Consider the following 18506-nt stretch of genomic DNA (forward strand, 5'->3'; position numbering starts at 1 on the left):
GCAAAGAGCCTCACAAGAAACAACGATTACAGTCAGATGATTTAGTTAAGTGGTACTGCTCATTGTACCGCATTCTTTTTTTCTCTCTCTCTTAATTGTATGTATTATTTGATCAAAACCAAATCGACATGTTTACAAGTAACTGACTGACATCACACTTAACAGTCAATGCAAAACATATCTCCGCCCAAACGCTATCAAATCAAGGCTGGGGATATCCTTTCAGTGTAGAAGGGAAGTTGTACCTCCGGCACGAGGACGTCCCTCGATTACAAACTTCATGTTCTTCTATGTTTAAAACAATTCATATACATGCACCCTTTGTACCATGGATGCACTTCAAATTTATGAGGGCACCTGCAAAGAAACCATTCCGTTGTGCATGTTCATGGTCCTGGACAGCCCAAGATTGCTTTGATAATGAAAGTAGAGAAGTGTAGCCCAGTACATGCGAAGATTCTAGACAATCTCATGAGGATTCATAATTTAAAACCAGCGAGAATGGTCTACGTATGTTCAAGTCTTCACTGTTACGGTAGTACTGTTTAAGTAGGGATCCCCGAAAATGACGCGAGCTGCCTAAAATTCCGCCTTCAAAAATCATCCTAGAGACATCTTACGCCACAAAAATCACTTTCAGTGAAATTTCATATTTTGTCTATTCCTGAGCTAATGTATGGCATTGGAGCAGATGGTCATCGCAACTACTTGGAATTATATAATGGTGGCTATAGTAGTGTGGAGGATTACCTTGAACAAACTGGAACGTTGAATGAACATGTACTGGCCCTTTTACTTCAAACAGTGGTCTATTCTTTCAAAGCTGGTGAGTTTTGGTTGGCTGTGTTTCCTTGTAGCAATCCTTCCATTAGGAGATTGTCTTGCTGGGTTGCATAATTGTTTTAAACATGGAAGAACATGAAGTTTGTAATTGTAGAAAATGTGCTGGTCATACTTCATTCAGCTCTAAACGTTTGCTTGTGACCCCAATAGCCATGGAATAAAGTTCTGATCATCATTAATTTTAGAACTGTGTCCCTCAACATCAACAATAAACACTGTGGTCATTCAACACTAGTATTATTACTAGTTGACAATCCAATTGTACTCAATTACACGTGAGACTGGAATAACATCTCCTATCGGAGATCATGTTCAAGTCTCAGCAAAATGTCTGATGAAAATATATCATTTTGACAATTGAAAGAAGCAACAAGGAGGCAGCTAGAGCAATGAAAGGAGAATATTATTTCAAAACGTATGAAACCATCTCATAATGACAATGATAATAATGACAGTAGCTTGGTTGGCAGTGTAATGGTAAACTAGAAGCTGTAGAATCAGAAAATGACATGAATCTAGCAATTTACACCTTAATGAAATCTACTATAGCATGTAACAACTGACCATTATACTAGCGTCACTTCACAGATGTGAGCAGAATATAGTAAAACTTCAAGTGAATTCCACCTGACTCTGCCATGCTGTTGGCATGTCAATACATCCCCATCTGTGATCTTTGCGTCTTAAAGCCACACAAAACAAAACACATGTGCCAATATCCACATAAGCCATTATAGTGGCTAATGATATTGATCAATTGATAACACATATATGGAAGGTCACACGAACTTGAATTTAATAATGCTGACGTCATAAAGAATAAAACGGTGTCCAAGTTTTACCGATTATGACGCTCCTTCGCCAAGTTACAACGGTTTAAACACAGGGGTGTAAAGGTTACATAATGTTTTAGAGAAGAAGATATCTAAACCAAAACAGCCAAGCTATAAAAAAAGAATGCGGCCCCCAAAAAGGCCAGGATGAAAAAAGATGTGAAATCCAAGGTGGCGGCCAAGAAATGGCTGTGATGGTAGGTTAATGGCAAAAATTTTAATTACGACTATTCAGGTGAAATTGCGTTGCCTCCTCCATTTGGCATCAAATTCACCTGAATTGTCGTAATTAAAATTTTTGCCATTAACCTACCATCACAGCCATTTCTTGGCTGCCACCTTGGATTTCACATCTTTTTTCACCATAGCCTTTTTGGGGGCCGCACTCTTTTTTACAGCTTGGCTGTTTTGGTTTAGATATCACTTCTTTTTGCATTGCAAGCCACAAAGCCGGCCATAAACTGGCTTTGGCGCTTCCTTTTAATTTGTTTTTTGTTTGTTTGTTCTTTACTGCAGGAATTGTGGAACAAAAGAAGTAATTGTGTGTATAGCTTTTTGTCTGATTAAATATTTGTACATTTAACACTGAATGATTATCACATACTGTAGTTAATAAGGTGACTTCTTACATAACTGAACTGTAGCTGAAACTCTCATTGTTTGTAGCTGAACTCTTTTCAGGGTGATTTGTGTGTAGCTGATCTCTCAACATGGTGATTTGTTTCCAGTACATATACTGGGTGAAGCTGATCTCTATAGGGTAACTTGTATCTGGCTGATGTCTCTACAGGGTGACTTGTTTCTAGCTGATGTCTCTACAGGGTGATTTGTTTGTAGCTGATCTCTATAACGTAACTTGTATCTAGCTAATATCTCTATAGGGTGACTTGTTTGTAGCTGATCTCTCTTCAGGGTGACTGCTCTATTAGAGTATCTTGATCTTGCACTTGTTACACCAAGTTGGATTCCGTGTTATAACTCTGTGTTATAACTCTGTGGATATACGTCTGATTCTTCTACACCATTGAAGAGCCTTTCTAAGATGATTACTCCATCTGTACAGCGATTTTCAAAGTATTACTCCAAGTGGTTTATCTGGTAGGCGTGACAAGCAGTCGTTTTTTTATTAGCTAATCTCGATTGCATAATTGCTACACACTGTTGGTTTTTTCATTGTAACTTTGTGGTGTTTAGCTCGATTTCTTTCAAACCACAAAAGGTTTGAGGTTCAATAGTTAACCTATTAACCCACCGATTTGCCATAAGCAGTTTACCCTGTAGGCGTGACAACATATTGGTGTTATTATTCGTGAATAATTGCTAATAACTCCTTTGTATTTCAGCCAAACTTGGTACCAAGATGTACCTTTATACCCCCCCCCCCCCCCCCTCCCTTCTGTATGCCAAATGTCAAAGCAATCGGAAATGGATTCACGTTTTATGGCAGTTTTTGTAAGTGTGCGAAAAGAGGAAGAAAAAAGAAAAAAAATGAGCCAATTTTTGAAGTCGCATATCTCGGGAACTCTAGAAGCGATTTTGCTCAAATTTGGTATACGGAATACTGACGTTGGCGGGCATGTCCACAGCAAAAATCGTCTTGTTCCATAAAGGCATCACCGAGCTATGGAGGTGCGAAAATTGCGTTTTCTTTCTTCCTGTCAATATTCTCACAGTGTTGTGCACCGGTTCTTGGCCGCACAACACACTGTGTGTGTTGATCTTTGAGTTTGTAAATTCTGTGCTTGATGAATGGGGATTCCAGTGATGTATAGTTTTAAGCCAAAAGACAACAAGCGAATAATCTAACATTGCCACAAAACCGCAAACTATTTTAAACACATTTTTCAGATATCTGTAGGTGTATAACAACACTTCTGTTATTGGTTAAACATCACGTGTTAATCATCATGTGTTTTAGTTATTGGTTAAACATCATGTGTTAATCATCATGTGTTAAACATCATGTGTTTTAGTTATTGGTTAAACATCATGTGTTAATCATCATGTGTTAAACATTAAGTGTTAAACATCATGTGTTAATCATCATGTGTTAAACATCAAGTGTTAATCATCATGTGTTAATCATCATGTGTTAAACATCATGTGTTAAACATCAAGTGTTAAACATCAAGTGTTAATCATCATGTGTTAATCATCATGTGTTAAACATCATGTGTTAAACATCAAGTGTTAATCATCATGTGTTAAACATCATGTGTTAAACATCATGTGTTAATCATCATGTGTTAATCATCATGTGTTAAACATCACGTGTTAATCATCACGTGTTAAACATCAAGTGTTAAACATCATGTGTTAATCATCATGTGTTAAACATCAAGTGTTAATCATCATGTGTTAATCATCATGTGTTAATCATCATGTGTTAAACATCATATGATAAACATCATGTGTTAATCATCATGTGTTAAACATCATGTGTTAATCATCATGTGTTAAACATCATGTGTTAATTATCATGTGTTAAACATCATGTGTTAATCATCATGTGTTAATCATCATGTGTTAAACATCATGTGTTAAACATCATGTGTTAATCATCATGTGTTAAACATCATGTGTTAATCATCATGTGTTAATCATCATGTGTTAAACATCACGTGTTAATCATCACGTGTTAAACATCAAGTGTTAAACATCATGTGTTAATCATCATGTGTTAAACATCAAGTGTTAATCATCATGTGTTAATCATCATGTGTTAATCATCATGTGTTAAACATCATATGATAAACATCATGTGTTAATCATCATGTGTTAAACATCATGTGTTAATCATCATGTGTTAAACATCATGTGTTAATCATCATGTGTTAATCATCATGTGTTAAACATCACGTGTTAATCATCACGTGTTAAACATCAAGTGTTAAACATCATGTGTTAATCATCATGTGTTAAACATCATGTGTTAATCATCATGTGTTAATCATCATGTGTTAATCATCATGTGTTAAACATCATATGATAAACATCATGTGTTAATCATCATGTGTTAAACATCATGTGTTAATCATCATGTGTTAAACATCATGTGTTAATCATCATGTGTTAAACATCATGTGTTAAACATCATGTGTTAATCATCATGTGTTAAACATCATGTGTTAATCATCATGTGTTAATCATCATGTGTTAAACATCATGTGTTAAACATCATGTGTTAATTATCATGTGTTAAACATCATGTGTTAATCATCATGTGTTAAACATCATGTGTTAAACATCATGTGTTAATCATCATGTGTTAAACATCATGTGTTAATCATCATGTGTTAATCATCATGTGTTAAACATCACGTGTTAATCATCACGTGTTAAACATCAAGTGTTAAACATCATGTGTTAATCATCATGTGTTAAACATCAAGTGTTAATCATCATGTGTTAATCATCATGTGTTAATCATCATGTGTTAAACATCATATGATAAACATCATGTGTTAATCATCATGTGTTAAACATCATGTGTTAATCATCATGTGTTAAACATCATGTGTTAATCATCATGTGTTAATCATCATGTGTTAAACATCACGTGTTAATCATCACGTGTTAAACATCAAGTGTTAAACATCATGTGTTAATCATCATGTGTTAAACATCAAGTGTTAATCATCATGTGTTAATCATCATGTGTTAATCATCATGTGTTAAACATCATATGATAAACATCATGTGTTAATCATCATGTGTTAAACATCATGTGTTAAACATCATGTGTTAATCATCATGTGTTAAACATCATGTGTTAATCATCATGTGTTAAACATCATGTGTTAAACATCATGTGTTAATCATCATGTGTTAAACATCATGTGTTAATCATCATGTGTTAATCATCATGTGTTAAACATCAAGTGTTAATCATCATGTGTTAATCATCATGTGTTAAACATCAAGTGTTAAACATCATGTGTTAATCATCATGTGTTAAACATCATGTGTTAAACATCAAGTGTTTTCTGTGCATTTTTTATATTGCCGCTATAGTGACTTATGTACCTTTAACGGTTAACAAATTTATGGAAAATGTTTTGCAGTTTTATCATCTTGATGGAAAAACACAGAGTGTAATCAGACATCATTTAAAATCACAAGCATGTTGTTGTTGTTGTTGTTGTTGTTGTTGCTGTTGTGGCTGGCATCCTCCATTGTCTTTCACATTTTCATATGTTATATTTCTTGTTCAGTGAATGATTACTTTTAACACTGTCACACAAGTATATTATATATACTTTAGAGTGGATGTTCAAAGGCACCACTTCATGGTTTAACTCGCATATTCACCTGGCAATATCATGGGAATGCAGTTTGCTCACAGCCAACCAGCTCAAAGATACAAAACACTTTGACTTGTTTTATTGAGCGACACAGAGCATTTTGTTGTGAGTTTTAGTTTACACATTAGGCAATGCTCAGTGTTGTTGTTAAGTTTAGATGATTTGACAGTAACTAAACTATATTCTAAGAGAATGATCTGTAAAACGATCGCTTGGGCAGTGCATGGGAGGCATGTCAGCCATTAAGTAGACCACAAAACAAGAAGAATATGATAACTAGGTGAGTAGCTTATAGTCCTAAGTACTTAACTTAATGTATTAACTTATTTACTGTCAATAGCGAAGGTTTAATGTAGTATTAAAAACTTTCCACCCCAAAAATCAACCCCACAATCAAAAGTTTCTGGCACGTGTTGAAACATAATGACGAGGGAATAACGTTCTTAGAGCTATTTGCCCACGCAATTGAAACTACAATCAATCATATGATGCTAAATGGGGTGAGTGATCTGTAGTCCTTTCACCTATCAGGTGAGTGTGCCCTGAGTGATATATACCGATAGTGATATATACCAATAGTGATATATACCGATAGTGATATATACCGATAGTGATATATACCGATAGTGATATATACCGATAGTGATATATACCGATAGTGATATATACCAATAGTGATATATACTAATAGTGATATATACCAATATTGATATATACCAATATTGATATATACCAATAGTGATATATACCAATAGTGATATATACCAATAGTGATATATACCAATAGTGATATATACCAATAGTGATATATACCAATAGTGATATATACTAGAGAGGTGTACCAATATGGGTTTTTGACTGATGCCACCAAAAGAAGTCAATAACCGACGGTTGATCTGATATTTGCATAACAAACAAAAGTCATAGCTAATCTATGCAAGTGTACATTTACCTACTCTACAACAACATGTGGATATATTCATTGCTCACTCTATGCCTGTGGTGATAGTGGCTTGGGTTTCTATTGTGCAAGCCAGACAATTAGGTATCAACAAACATTTCTATGTGTACTCCCATGAAGCCTTAAACGGATATTTCTGCATTGCTCAGCATTCTAATGGCTTGTGAGAAAGCTGGTACAGCAAGTTTCCTTGGTTATCCTGTGACCCTTCTTTTTATTACAACGGTACTATATAACTACTTCATTTTTGAAGACTGATAAGCTTTCCAGCAGCAAACACTAAAATCATGTGCATTTATATGACTTCTCTTACTGTAGCACTTGTAGAGAGAACCATAGGCAGTGGAGACAGGGGGACAAGGTCCCCCCTACTTTTATGGAACAATGTTTGCAAGAAAAGATCGAGATACTCTAATAGAACAGTCACAGTATTCAGAGAAGCAGCTACTTAGCGACGTGTGTGTAGTTATAAATAAGGAAATATAGTTGGTGGAGGGCAGCTATTGTCAGCAGGTAGTCACCTTTTTTTCTTTCTTTTTTTATCTTTTATTTTTATCTTCGGCTTAAAGCTGGCCTGGTCCCCTCACTCTCCGGCCTGTCCCTAGAGTGAACAATAAGCCACTGGCACTAAACAGCTACATGGATAACGTAGAAAAACAATATATAATCCGTTTATGTGCAAACTATTGCTATGGTATAAATATCGGTAGTGACATTGGTCCTCCTACTATTCTGTACCTATACCAATATTGGCCATATCGGTGGCCGATATTTTAGCCGATCTGATTATCGGTATACCTCTAATATATCACCTATCTCTCACAATCGTGGTATAACTATTATATGTATATATGGAGAAGGCAGCTGAAAATAATTGAAGACGTGACACTCATTAGAGGAGGAATAATGCAAAATGTTGAGAACACTATTAGTATGACCCAAAGTATTAGACTTGACTTGCACCACTGAAGAGAACAGTGAAACTGCTGCTGCTGCTGCAACATGGAAGTAACATGGCTGCTATAATGTAACCACAATGCACAATTTAGTCTCATTTTTGTAGTGACTAGCAATTTTCACACATAATGGATTATGTAATACACTAATGCAAAGTTGAAATAATTTGAAGATGATTGCACATGTATAGCTGGTTAAGATAGATCACTGAGTCATCATCAAGTGGTTGTGTAAGTGATGTAGTTGACTTGTATGCAGCAAATTAAGGTCAAGTTCGACGACACAAAAATCATTATAATAAAAATGATAAATTTAGTGGTCTCTATGTCATTGCCATGATGAAATAATCATACAGTATGATAGTAACTGTATAGTAGGGACCACAAAGGAGTAGGCATGGCCCACGAAATAATATCACCCAAAGAACAGCCTCGATTTCCCCTGACGACGATGAGGCAGTATTGGTTAGGTAAAACTAAGCCCAAACAAGCTTTCAGATCGACCCGAAACGCTTTCAACAAGTTGCTACGGAATTTTAAAAATAATTTATTTAACGAAATTTTCTAGTGACTGACTGACTGACTGATGCCTTCAGACAAGTGTAACTCGATAACGGCTAAGGCTACAGGCTTGATTTTTTCACTGTTCGACGTCGCTTTGGCCCGACAGGTGCCTTTTGGCATACCGCAGTACGTACAATGCCTTCTTCATGGACTTACCAGTGTCCTCCTTTGTGTCCCATTCATCTTTGCTGATAGCGAAAAGTGTCGACTTGGCAATAGCACGTGATGGCTTCCCTTCGTAACGGAAATCGTCCATATTTGTCATAGTGGCTATTTGATAGCAGAGGTGCTTTTCAAACAGTTCTTGATTCGTACTGCTGTGTAACGGGTTGAACATAGCCGACAACGAAGCATAATGGATACTTCACTTTTCAGACGATAATTGATATAACTGCACCATTTCTTACGATATGTGTGGATTGCAGAGGTGCTTTTCGAACAGTTATTGATTTGAAATGCTGCGTAACGGGTTGAACAAAGCTGACAACGAAGCGTAATGGATGCTTCACTTTTCAGACGATAATTGGGGCACGTGGTGGCAATATACATGGGTTCACCAGTCATAATAATTATTTACAAAAAAAGTAAACAAACAAGTACACAGAAAAATTTGGAAATTTCAACTAGAACAGGAACCATAGCATATTGATAAAAAGTACTGAAACAAGCTGGAGTAGTGCACGATATTAAATCACAGTATAACAATAAGAAGTGTTATATCCCTACTGTGCTCATGATACCATAACGGAAATGCACAGTAGGGATATAACACCTCTTATTGTTTTACTGTGATTTAATATCGTGCACTACTCCAGCTTGTTTCAGTACTTTTTATCGATGTGCTATGGTCCCTACTCTAGTTGAAAATTCCAACTTTTTCTGTGTACTTGTGGATATAGTATATGATCAAATGACACTAGGGATTCACTTTAAAAAGTTCTTTGTAAAGGCTTTCTTTTCCAATGCTGAAACAGGTTGATGTTGTAAGAATGCAAGAATGCAATCATGCTTAGTTTTGTAATTCTGGATTTCATAATTGGTGAAGTATTTTGTAAATCTCTAATTATATTGCTAAGGAAATGCATTTCAAACAAATGCTTTCAACAACTTATTATACACACAGAAGTATCTTCTGAACCATTTTGTAGTTCGTCTATAGTGTGTTTTCCCAAATATTCTCTACAAAACGTCAAGGCTACCCTTCATTTTCGTACACGTGCATATGGACACGCCCCTTTCCGAGTCAAAGATATATGCATTTCCTAGTAGCCTAAGAGGCCTGCTACGGTGTTTTTCAGTAGTTAAATACATAAAGAGTTCAATGGGAAGGTAATTTACGAAGTTTGTAGAGAGTTGCTACACCCATATTGCAAACTGGCGAAAAGAAACCACCTCAGCCTCAGTGTAAACCTTGTATGTGCTCAAGTTTAATTTTCATAGGCTGACTACTTTTACTACTAAAAGGATTTGCTCACATGGGTGCGTACGGACAAACATAGATAGGTAGATAGATAGGTGTACACACACACACACACACACACACACACACACACACACACACACACACACACACACACACACACACACACACACACACACACACACACACACACACTCACACACACACACTCACACACACACACACTCACACACACATACACTCACACACACGTTGTTACAAAAACAATTTCAGTAAACCAGTCACATGCCCACTGCCAGCCTTAGACCGGCTGTGAGCACGACTGGTTTAAAAAGTGAACAATCAATTTAATATCAATGGAGAAATCATGTTCCATATATTATTACTATATGTTACTGTTGCTATAGGTTACTATTACTATAGGTTACTGTTGTCAAAAGTTACTGTTGCTATAGGTTACTGTTGTCAAAAGTTACTGTTACTATAGGTTACTGTTGCTGTAGTATACATTACTGTTGCTATAGGTTACTGTTACTATAGGTAACCGTTCCTATTGGTAACTGTTGCTATAGGTTACTGTTACTATAGGTTATCAAACAATGGTTCTAAAATGATACAATGTGATGGCTGTTAAAGGTGGTTCAGCAAGAAATGTTTAGTGTGGAAATGGAATCAGTTGAAGAATCAAAAAAATCAAAAATGACTACTCAGTGCCTTTGTGTTTAATGACACAGGTTATTATTGATAATATGATTGGTTAATTTCATCTATGTCAACAACGTGCAATTTTATGTGTGAAGGCTCGTAACAGTACGGTAGTAAAGTGACACACGCCACCTAAAATACTACCTTTAAAAATCATCTTAATCTTATGCGACAAAAATATAACAATAATTCAAATATTAAAAACAAGAAAAGGCCGGACATAGAATTTTTTAAAACTTGAATTTTCATCTTCAAGCCAGTTTGTATGCCTGACTGCAGTCACAGGGCTGGAGACCAATGAAACATACGGCCACATTTTACGTCACAACAACAAACTACATCCCTCCTGGAGGAGACTGAGTGTGGCGCTCGACTAGACATTGGGTGGCCTGCAGTTCGAATCCTGGGGTAGGAGGGATTTTTTTCCTTTCTTTGACCCTTTTCTGTTCCACCTTATTGTTAGCTAGGTCATGTAATCTTTAAGTCTCCAGTTCCAGTGTGTTAGGTTAGGTTAATCCAAAGGCTGCAGCACATGTTGCTGTCAGACCTTCAGTGCAAGCCACTGTAAAGCTTTAATAATAAAACTCACCAGTGGGATGTGCCTTTTGGGGTTCCAAGCACCTTGTCTTTTCTTTTATCTTCAATCATCTTATTCTTGCAATGAAACCATATCGAGGTATTAATTCTTCGTATCAATACTTTCCACACTTAGACACTACAAAATTAATTATGTTACTGTAAGAGGTAAGGGACACCCGGTAGATACTTGTAACTTCACAATAGGTTTGAGACCACACCCATTAATGATCTTAGTTGATTAGTAATGATCAAACACGGATACCACACCTCTTAACAATCTATTTACTCAAACACAATGACCAAATATTTATTACTGTGCAAATTTCACATCGTGAAGGAAGCTGTGCAGAGGAAAGACATCACACACATTTTCCATTTGATCAAGACTGGTAGGCAGTGCCTATATATCAAGTGATGATGTGTGTAGCAAATACAAGTACGGCTCATGACATATGTGACCATCTCAACAATAAAAAAAATTTGTTTTATTCACTCAGCAATATCTGCAGTATCCAAGGAATGGACCACCAAAGTTTCAGCCTTTTGTGGTGAGTAGTTTTGGAATTATAGTGCTAGACAGTAGGAAGAGCAAGATAATCGATTTGTACAGCGACTATACTGAAAATAAACTACAGGCGCTTACATTCGCAGCCATAACTTCCGTTTGGATTAGTCTACAATGTTGCAATTTGGCTTAAAACGTTCACCATGGATCAGCACATCAGGCAAGGTATAGTATTAGCCCTGTAGATACTTGCACATATGGATATGAAGGCAGTTTGGTAGAAGAAATGATGACGATTTTGTTTACGTTTACCGCATCGTAAACAAACGTACGTGACACGCATACCGTTGGAGCTAGAGAAACGAAACAAAGATTTTCAAACTCTCCATGAACAGGCGAATAAGATAGTATATAGTTTTAATCAATTTGAGTCTTCTTTCTTCAAGTACTGGCCCAATAAAAACTTGAGTAGTTTTTTTTTGTAGCATGCATAATTTTACAAATTATTTTATTATTTCGATTTTCTCAATACGCATGCTTGTGCGAACAAGTCGGGTTTTTGCTGAGACGGTCACATTCTAATAAACACAAGTATAGCTCACATTTTTAGTTGTACCATAACATTGTCACACATACCTCTTCTCTAGAGATCACATGATCCTCGTTAGTCACTATCAAGTTCCCCTACAACATCACCATAGCAACCAGTATATTTGTGAATAATTAACACTATATAGTTGACCATGTCATATAAACACATTTAGTAGTAGTTACACATTGTTATCAAGTGAGGCGGTAACAAGTCATGTATACTTCTTGACCAAATCATTTAATTTTTTTGTTCCTGATCTTTTCAAGTTCCAGTGGCATATCAGTTTGGGGTTTAGTGAATAGCATCTCTTGTCCCCAGACTAATTTAGGGCGTGAACAAATGTCAATCATTCGTAAGAATAGTCATCAAACTTAACATTTGAATGTAAATTTTGACATTAAATTTTAAGCTTGTTTAAACACTTGATCCCTCCCTAGCCTACCAGCTTGTAAAATTCTTAACTTTTCTTTATACTTGGTCAATATAATAGCTTTGAGGAGCAACTTCTCAAGATTAAGTAATAAAACAGTCACAATGTGGTGAAATTGTAGTGTTCAATTAACTAAAAATTTGTAAATGTCCTAAAGTGTAGCATGCATGGTGATTTTGCTTTTAACCACCAGCAAACGCCATAAACCATAAACCATAAACCCACATATAACTTGGAGTAGCTTCTAGCTACTCCACTCCAGTGCATTGCTTGATTTGTGACAGACAATGTCTGAATGTGGGGTGCAGCCTCCATGGAACAGAGACGCCACACTTCAGCTTCCCTGCTTGTCATTCTGCTTCTCCTATATACAAAAAGGGCTGTATAGAATAGCTAAAAAAATTTTCGTCACTTGAGGACACAGGTGAAAATTTTTAACATGAAAATTTAACTCATGAAAATTTCTCGCAGCTTATGTTTATAGAAATACAGCATTTCAGGATTTCATCATGTAATGAGTGAATAAAGTATCGTACAGCAATCTTTAAAAGTGACTAACTTATAGTTTTGATGAATACATCATTATGTTAAATAGTAAGTAAATGCCATTCTAACCAGCGACTGTTTATAGCAATACTATCCCTGATGGATGGAAAAAATGAGTTGCGAGTTTTCTGATGTATTGTGGGTATTCTACTCAAAATGACATCAAATTTGGTGAGTAACGCCCCCTCCACAACCTCTATAAAGAGCGAACAAAAGCACGTACTGATTTGCTCCAACACTCGAGTTGCCAGATGATGGGCATTTAGTTTTGCTAGAGTCCTGCGTCGATACGTGCTTTGCATGCCAAGATACGATGAGCTAAAAATCAAGTTATAAAAAGGTATGCACAAAAAGGTACTGAGTAGAAAGAAAAAAAAACCTAACAACACGTAGATTCAAACCCACGACCCCTTACACGCTAGTCAGGCGTTCTATCCCTTGAACAGTATGTGCTGTGGTTTTCAAAGGAATGTTGCTCAAGCTTTCTCTACACCTTGGCCTTCTATGCGCTGCAGAACAAACAGAAGCACGCGTGAACTCGTGATAACAATCTTAGTCTAGCCGGATGGTGAGTACTTCATTATCAGCAACTGATTGTATTGATTCGTGCCAAGTTTGGGAAGTAAGTGGCATGACAGATGGATGGATGGTATTCCAGCTTTATAGATTACATGTCTGTTCAAGTTATCAGCACGAGTCAGTGTAAGTCTGTGCCTTCATTCACAGGCGAATCTATCCCCGGTTAGTACATGTCTGTAGGCATCGTAGTTTTCGAGGACAACATTTTATTTACCACATTTCTTATTATTTTTAGTACTTGGTTGTATAATTAATTATTATCAATTTTGTCAAATGACAGGGCAAACAAAAAGCTTAGTGCCTGTACAGGGTGGTTCCCAGCAAATACAAAAATAAAACTCACACAGGACAGCTACAAAGCAAAAATAAAACTCACACAGGACAGCTACAAAGCAACACAAAGGACACAGACATACAGAAAAGAAGACAACTCAATCAAACAGATACAAATATAAACGAAGGTTTGATTTAAAAGCATTAGAAGAGGAAAGGGACAAGAGGTCATAAGATATGTGGTTCCAGAGGAAGGGTGAATGAATACCTGTAAGAATTTATTATTGAGGTCCTAGAGTCAGCGGGTGAGATCAAGTAGGAAGTTTGTTTAACTGAACATACCATTAAATGCAATTGGTAGATAAACCATGTAGAATACTAACATTGTATAGTATTGTCAATGAAGTGCTAGTGTAGGCCACCATAGCTCCTACAAACAGTACTCTTAGTCCACTTGTAAGTATCAGGTGATCCAGAATGTTGCCCTACACTGAACAGATTCAAGTGCAGATATATTTGGACATGTGTGGAGACCAAACAGAGTAACCATACTCTAAGCAGTAACCATGGTTCGTCTGAGTCTATTTAAACAGAGCAAGGCTTTATGAACAGCTTTATGAGCAACTCTTTGGCAATGTAACAATCTGACCACATGCGCAATACCAATAATGACCTGTCCAATAACTGGGACCAGAAACAGGACTACCACTTGGAATGGCCTTAGCTCATTACTAAACATCAGTAGTGGAATAAGAAAAGGTGTCTTATTTCACTACTGCTCTAACAACACTCCTTGTGCACAGCAATGTTGCAAGGCTGTGATGGTGATGGAGATTGGCAAGTCTAGAATGTAATTAATTCTATTAAATTTGGTCTCAAACACATGTAGTATGCCATTTAGCACATGCAATATGGTAGGCAGAAAGAAATCTTTAGTTGTGTTTGTATATAGAAAACCTTAAAACCAAGACAGGATGGAGTAACTTGTGTATCAGTTTATCTCAAGTCACTCTATATCATTCAAGGTTTCATTGACAAGTCGATCATCAGTGTTGGGCAAGTTACTTTGTAAAAGTAACTAGTTACATATTACTTGCAACTGAACTATTTAGTTACAGTTACATATTACCCATAAAATAAAGTAACTATAATTATATTACATATTATATTACTTTGTGTCCACAAAAGTAATAATATTACGTAACGCGTTACTCCCAACACTGTCGATCATTGGTTGACTATCACTATCACGCCCCTACAGCATTACTATATACACAAGGGTAGGGAGTCAGTATTGTAGTGAAGTGTGAAATCCTCAGAAGACAGTTTTGACTTATTCCACTGCAGCATCTAGTAATGGGCTGAAGGTTCCCCCGAGAGCCTCTAGCTAGAACAAATCTAACTACAACGTAAAAGCCAAAAATGTCAGTCCAGTGATTAGTAACACCTAATTTTAGTGGTGTTTTGTAATTCACAATTGTACATATACATTAGAGATTTTCAGATTTGTATCAAAAACAGAAATTAAATGTCTCAACTACAACATGCGTTATAAAGAACAATATCACGTGTAGAATTTACATTACTAGTGAATAGCTAGAGAATAGCTAGGGATTACTAGGGAATAGCTAGGGATTACTAGAGAATGATAGGCAGGAAATGGACTAATCCAGATCACCATAGTCTGGAGCAGCTGCCCCTTCAATTAGACATGAAGGGTCTGGTATGCCTAGCCAAACCTGTTATACTTTTTTCGGCCTCTCAAATGGAAAGACATTGTCAATAACAGCAAAACAACAGAATATGAATTTAGTTTGTGATTATCATGATGTAATACCAACAGAATAGGGAGGCCACCCTAGATTAGATCCAGGGCCAAAAATTAGAGCAATAAACTTATAGATAGAATGGGACAAGCAGTAAGTTGTCCTGGGACAAGCAGTAAGTTGCCCTGGGACAAGCAGTAAGTTGTCCTGGGACAAGCAGTAAGTTGCCCTGGGACAAGCAGTAAGTTGCCCGGGGACAAGCAGTAAGTTGCCCTGGGACAAGCAGTAAGTTGTCCGGGGACAAGCAGTAAGTTGTCCTGGGACAAGCAGTAAGTTGTCCGGGGACAAGCAGTAAGTTGCCCTGGGACAAGCAGTAAGTTGCCCTGGGACAAGCAGTAAGTTGCCCTGGGACAAGCAGTAAGTTGTCCTGGGACAAGCAGTAAGTTGTCCTGGGACAAGCAGTAAGTTGCCCTGGGACAAGCAGTAAGTTGTCCTGGGACAAGCAGTAAGTTGCCCTGGGACAAGCAGTAAGTTGTCCTGGGACAAGCAGTAAGTTGCCCTGGGACAAGCAGTAAGTTGTCCTGGGACAAGCAGTAAGTTGTCCTGGGACAAGCTACAGTGGTGAGGTGGACCTTGCATCAAGTGGTCTGGGGGACCAGTTACAATAGTTAGGGTCCCCAATGAAAAAATCAATTTTTACCAAATAATTTCTTTAACACTGCAGGGTGTTTATACTGATACTTGAACCACTGAGGAGTGATCGTTTTAGTTTGATAATAACCATCGTAGATTTTTGCATATTGCAATATTTGCATTAAAAACGTGGTACCTTAAATACAGCTACTTCTTCAGGACAGGATCGAATGTTCTCAGTAGCTAAATATTATCTAGGGTTGCTGTGCTCAACAAATGTGCATAATGGTGGGTAAAGGTCTAGCTGTATATGCTGCACAGTGTTGCTTTACTTGGTAAAAATTCGAATAATTTATGCTTGGGCTGCCCTGCCATCCGAGAAGAGAGAAGCCAGCTCTTCCTCACAGCATGGTGATGCAATTGGATGTTCACTCAGTCCGTATTGCAAGTTTGAAATAAATCTGAGATTGTTTGCTACCTGGCTGGTGGCGATGAAATAGCTATACCCACATATTCACTGTGCTATTATTGGCGTAAATTTCATTGCCACCAACCAGATAGCAAACAATCTCAGAATCATTTCAAACTTGCAGTACAGATTGAGTGAACATCCACCTTTATCACCATGCTGTGAGGAAGAGTTGGCTATTCTATCTTCAGATGGAACGCAACCCAAACACAAAAATTTGTATCTTAATGGACGTGACATTTTCATTACCACCAGCCAGATAGCAAACAATTTCAGATTCATTTCAAACTTACAATACAGATTGAGTGAACATCCACCTTCATCACCAAATATTGCGATATGCAAAAATTTACGGTGGTTATTTCTCAAATTAAAACAATCACTCCTCCAGTTTAATAGTGGTTCGAGTATCAGTGCAGTAAGACAGAGGAGGGTGGAAGCGATGCTCGAAAATATTACGTTAATTGCATACCTCTGTTTAGAATTTCACGTGAGCCTCAATAGTCGCAATACAAAACTAGCGAACGGTGGGGATCACTTGGGATCATTAGATATTTAGATTGTACTTTGTGTAAGCATTATGATGATGTACTTTGTTTTGTAAAATCACTTAGTTTTCAGGGCAAAACTGATGAAACACTTCCGCGCGTAGTACGCTTGCACTAAACCAGGTATGTATATTCTTCAACAAGACAATGATGCCACACTTCGTTACACCATCCAAACGATTTAGTTAATCCAGAAAACGAGCATTTAGCATAATTCATTTTAACGGCGCTTAAACAGCTTCCACCCTCCTCTGGCAGTAAGATCAACACCCTGCAGTGGTAAAGAAATTATTTGGTGAAAGTTGATTTTTTCATTGGGAACCCTACAATAGTACACCATTTAAACACAACTCACATGTTCCACAAGATACAGTGCCTCTATGGGAATAAGTAGCAGTTGTCCATTGCTCACGTGCCCATGAATCAACCACGTGTTTCCCTGTGCGGCGCATGCGTACAGCACTGAACAAGAAAACACTACAACGGTACCTTAGGGGTGTCAACACACACCATTTGACGATCAGCGATCCATTTTCCTGAAGATGCACGCCTCCTAACAATAAATTATCGACTTATGAAGACGGCGTCAATCAGTGCACCTACCGCTGCCCGTTCTGGTTACAAGTGACTAATTCTAATTGTTGAGTTAAGTGTTTTTCTAACTGTACCGACTCGCAGTAGTCACCTCTTAGCTCAAACGACTTAGGTGGCTTAGCAGGTAACTCTCTCGCCATGTTCAGTATCACGTGATTACTCTACTTGTGTAGGCGTGTAATGCGGGGGCGATATAAAAGGAATGTGTGTGAGATGGTGAGATAAACTGTGGGCTAACAGAAGTGATATACATAAGCTTATTGATATCACATCAAGCAGTGTACATGTGAATTGAACTGTTATGCAGGTAATCTGTGCATGATCTGTCTAATGTCTACCACCCACCAATGTGCACTCCAGTAAAAATAAGCATGATATAGGTGTATAGCAAACCAGATTAAATAAT

At 37.2% G+C, this 18506-nt stretch overlaps 1 protein-coding gene and 1 long non-coding RNA gene across 3 annotated transcripts in view; one reads left to right on the plus strand and one right to left on the minus strand.

Annotated features, from left to right (window-relative positions):
- Positions 1–18259, minus strand: part of LOC136251497 (tRNA-splicing endonuclease subunit Sen54-like) — a 23853-nt gene extending 5594 nt beyond the window's left edge. For both annotated transcript variants that reach the window (XR_010699107.1, XM_066043957.1), the window contains exons 1-4: positions 18110–18259; positions 17996–18059; positions 17862–17945; positions 12307–12354 (exon numbers count right to left, since the gene is read on the minus strand). Coding sequence is in view for 1 of the 2 variants with exons in the window: in XM_066043957.1 (XP_065900029.1) it covers positions 12307–12354; positions 17862–17945; positions 17996–18059; positions 18110–18240 (327 nt within the window). In the remaining variant the exon portion in view is untranslated. The remainder of the gene's footprint in view (positions 1–12306; positions 12355–17861; positions 17946–17995; positions 18060–18109) is intronic.
- Positions 5621–10721, plus strand: LOC136251509 (uncharacterized). The gene is made up of 4 exons (XR_010699110.1): positions 5621–6085; positions 6138–6260; positions 6321–6480; positions 10470–10721. It is a non-coding gene; the product is annotated as an uncharacterized lncRNA (long non-coding RNA).
- Positions 18260–18506: the final 247 nt, after the last annotated feature.

The sequence above is a fragment of the Dysidea avara genome, chromosome 3, assembly GCF_963678975.1.
Source record: "Dysidea avara chromosome 3, odDysAvar1.4, whole genome shotgun sequence".
NCBI classification, from domain to species: Eukaryota; Metazoa; Porifera; class Demospongiae; order Dictyoceratida; family Dysideidae; genus Dysidea; species Dysidea avara.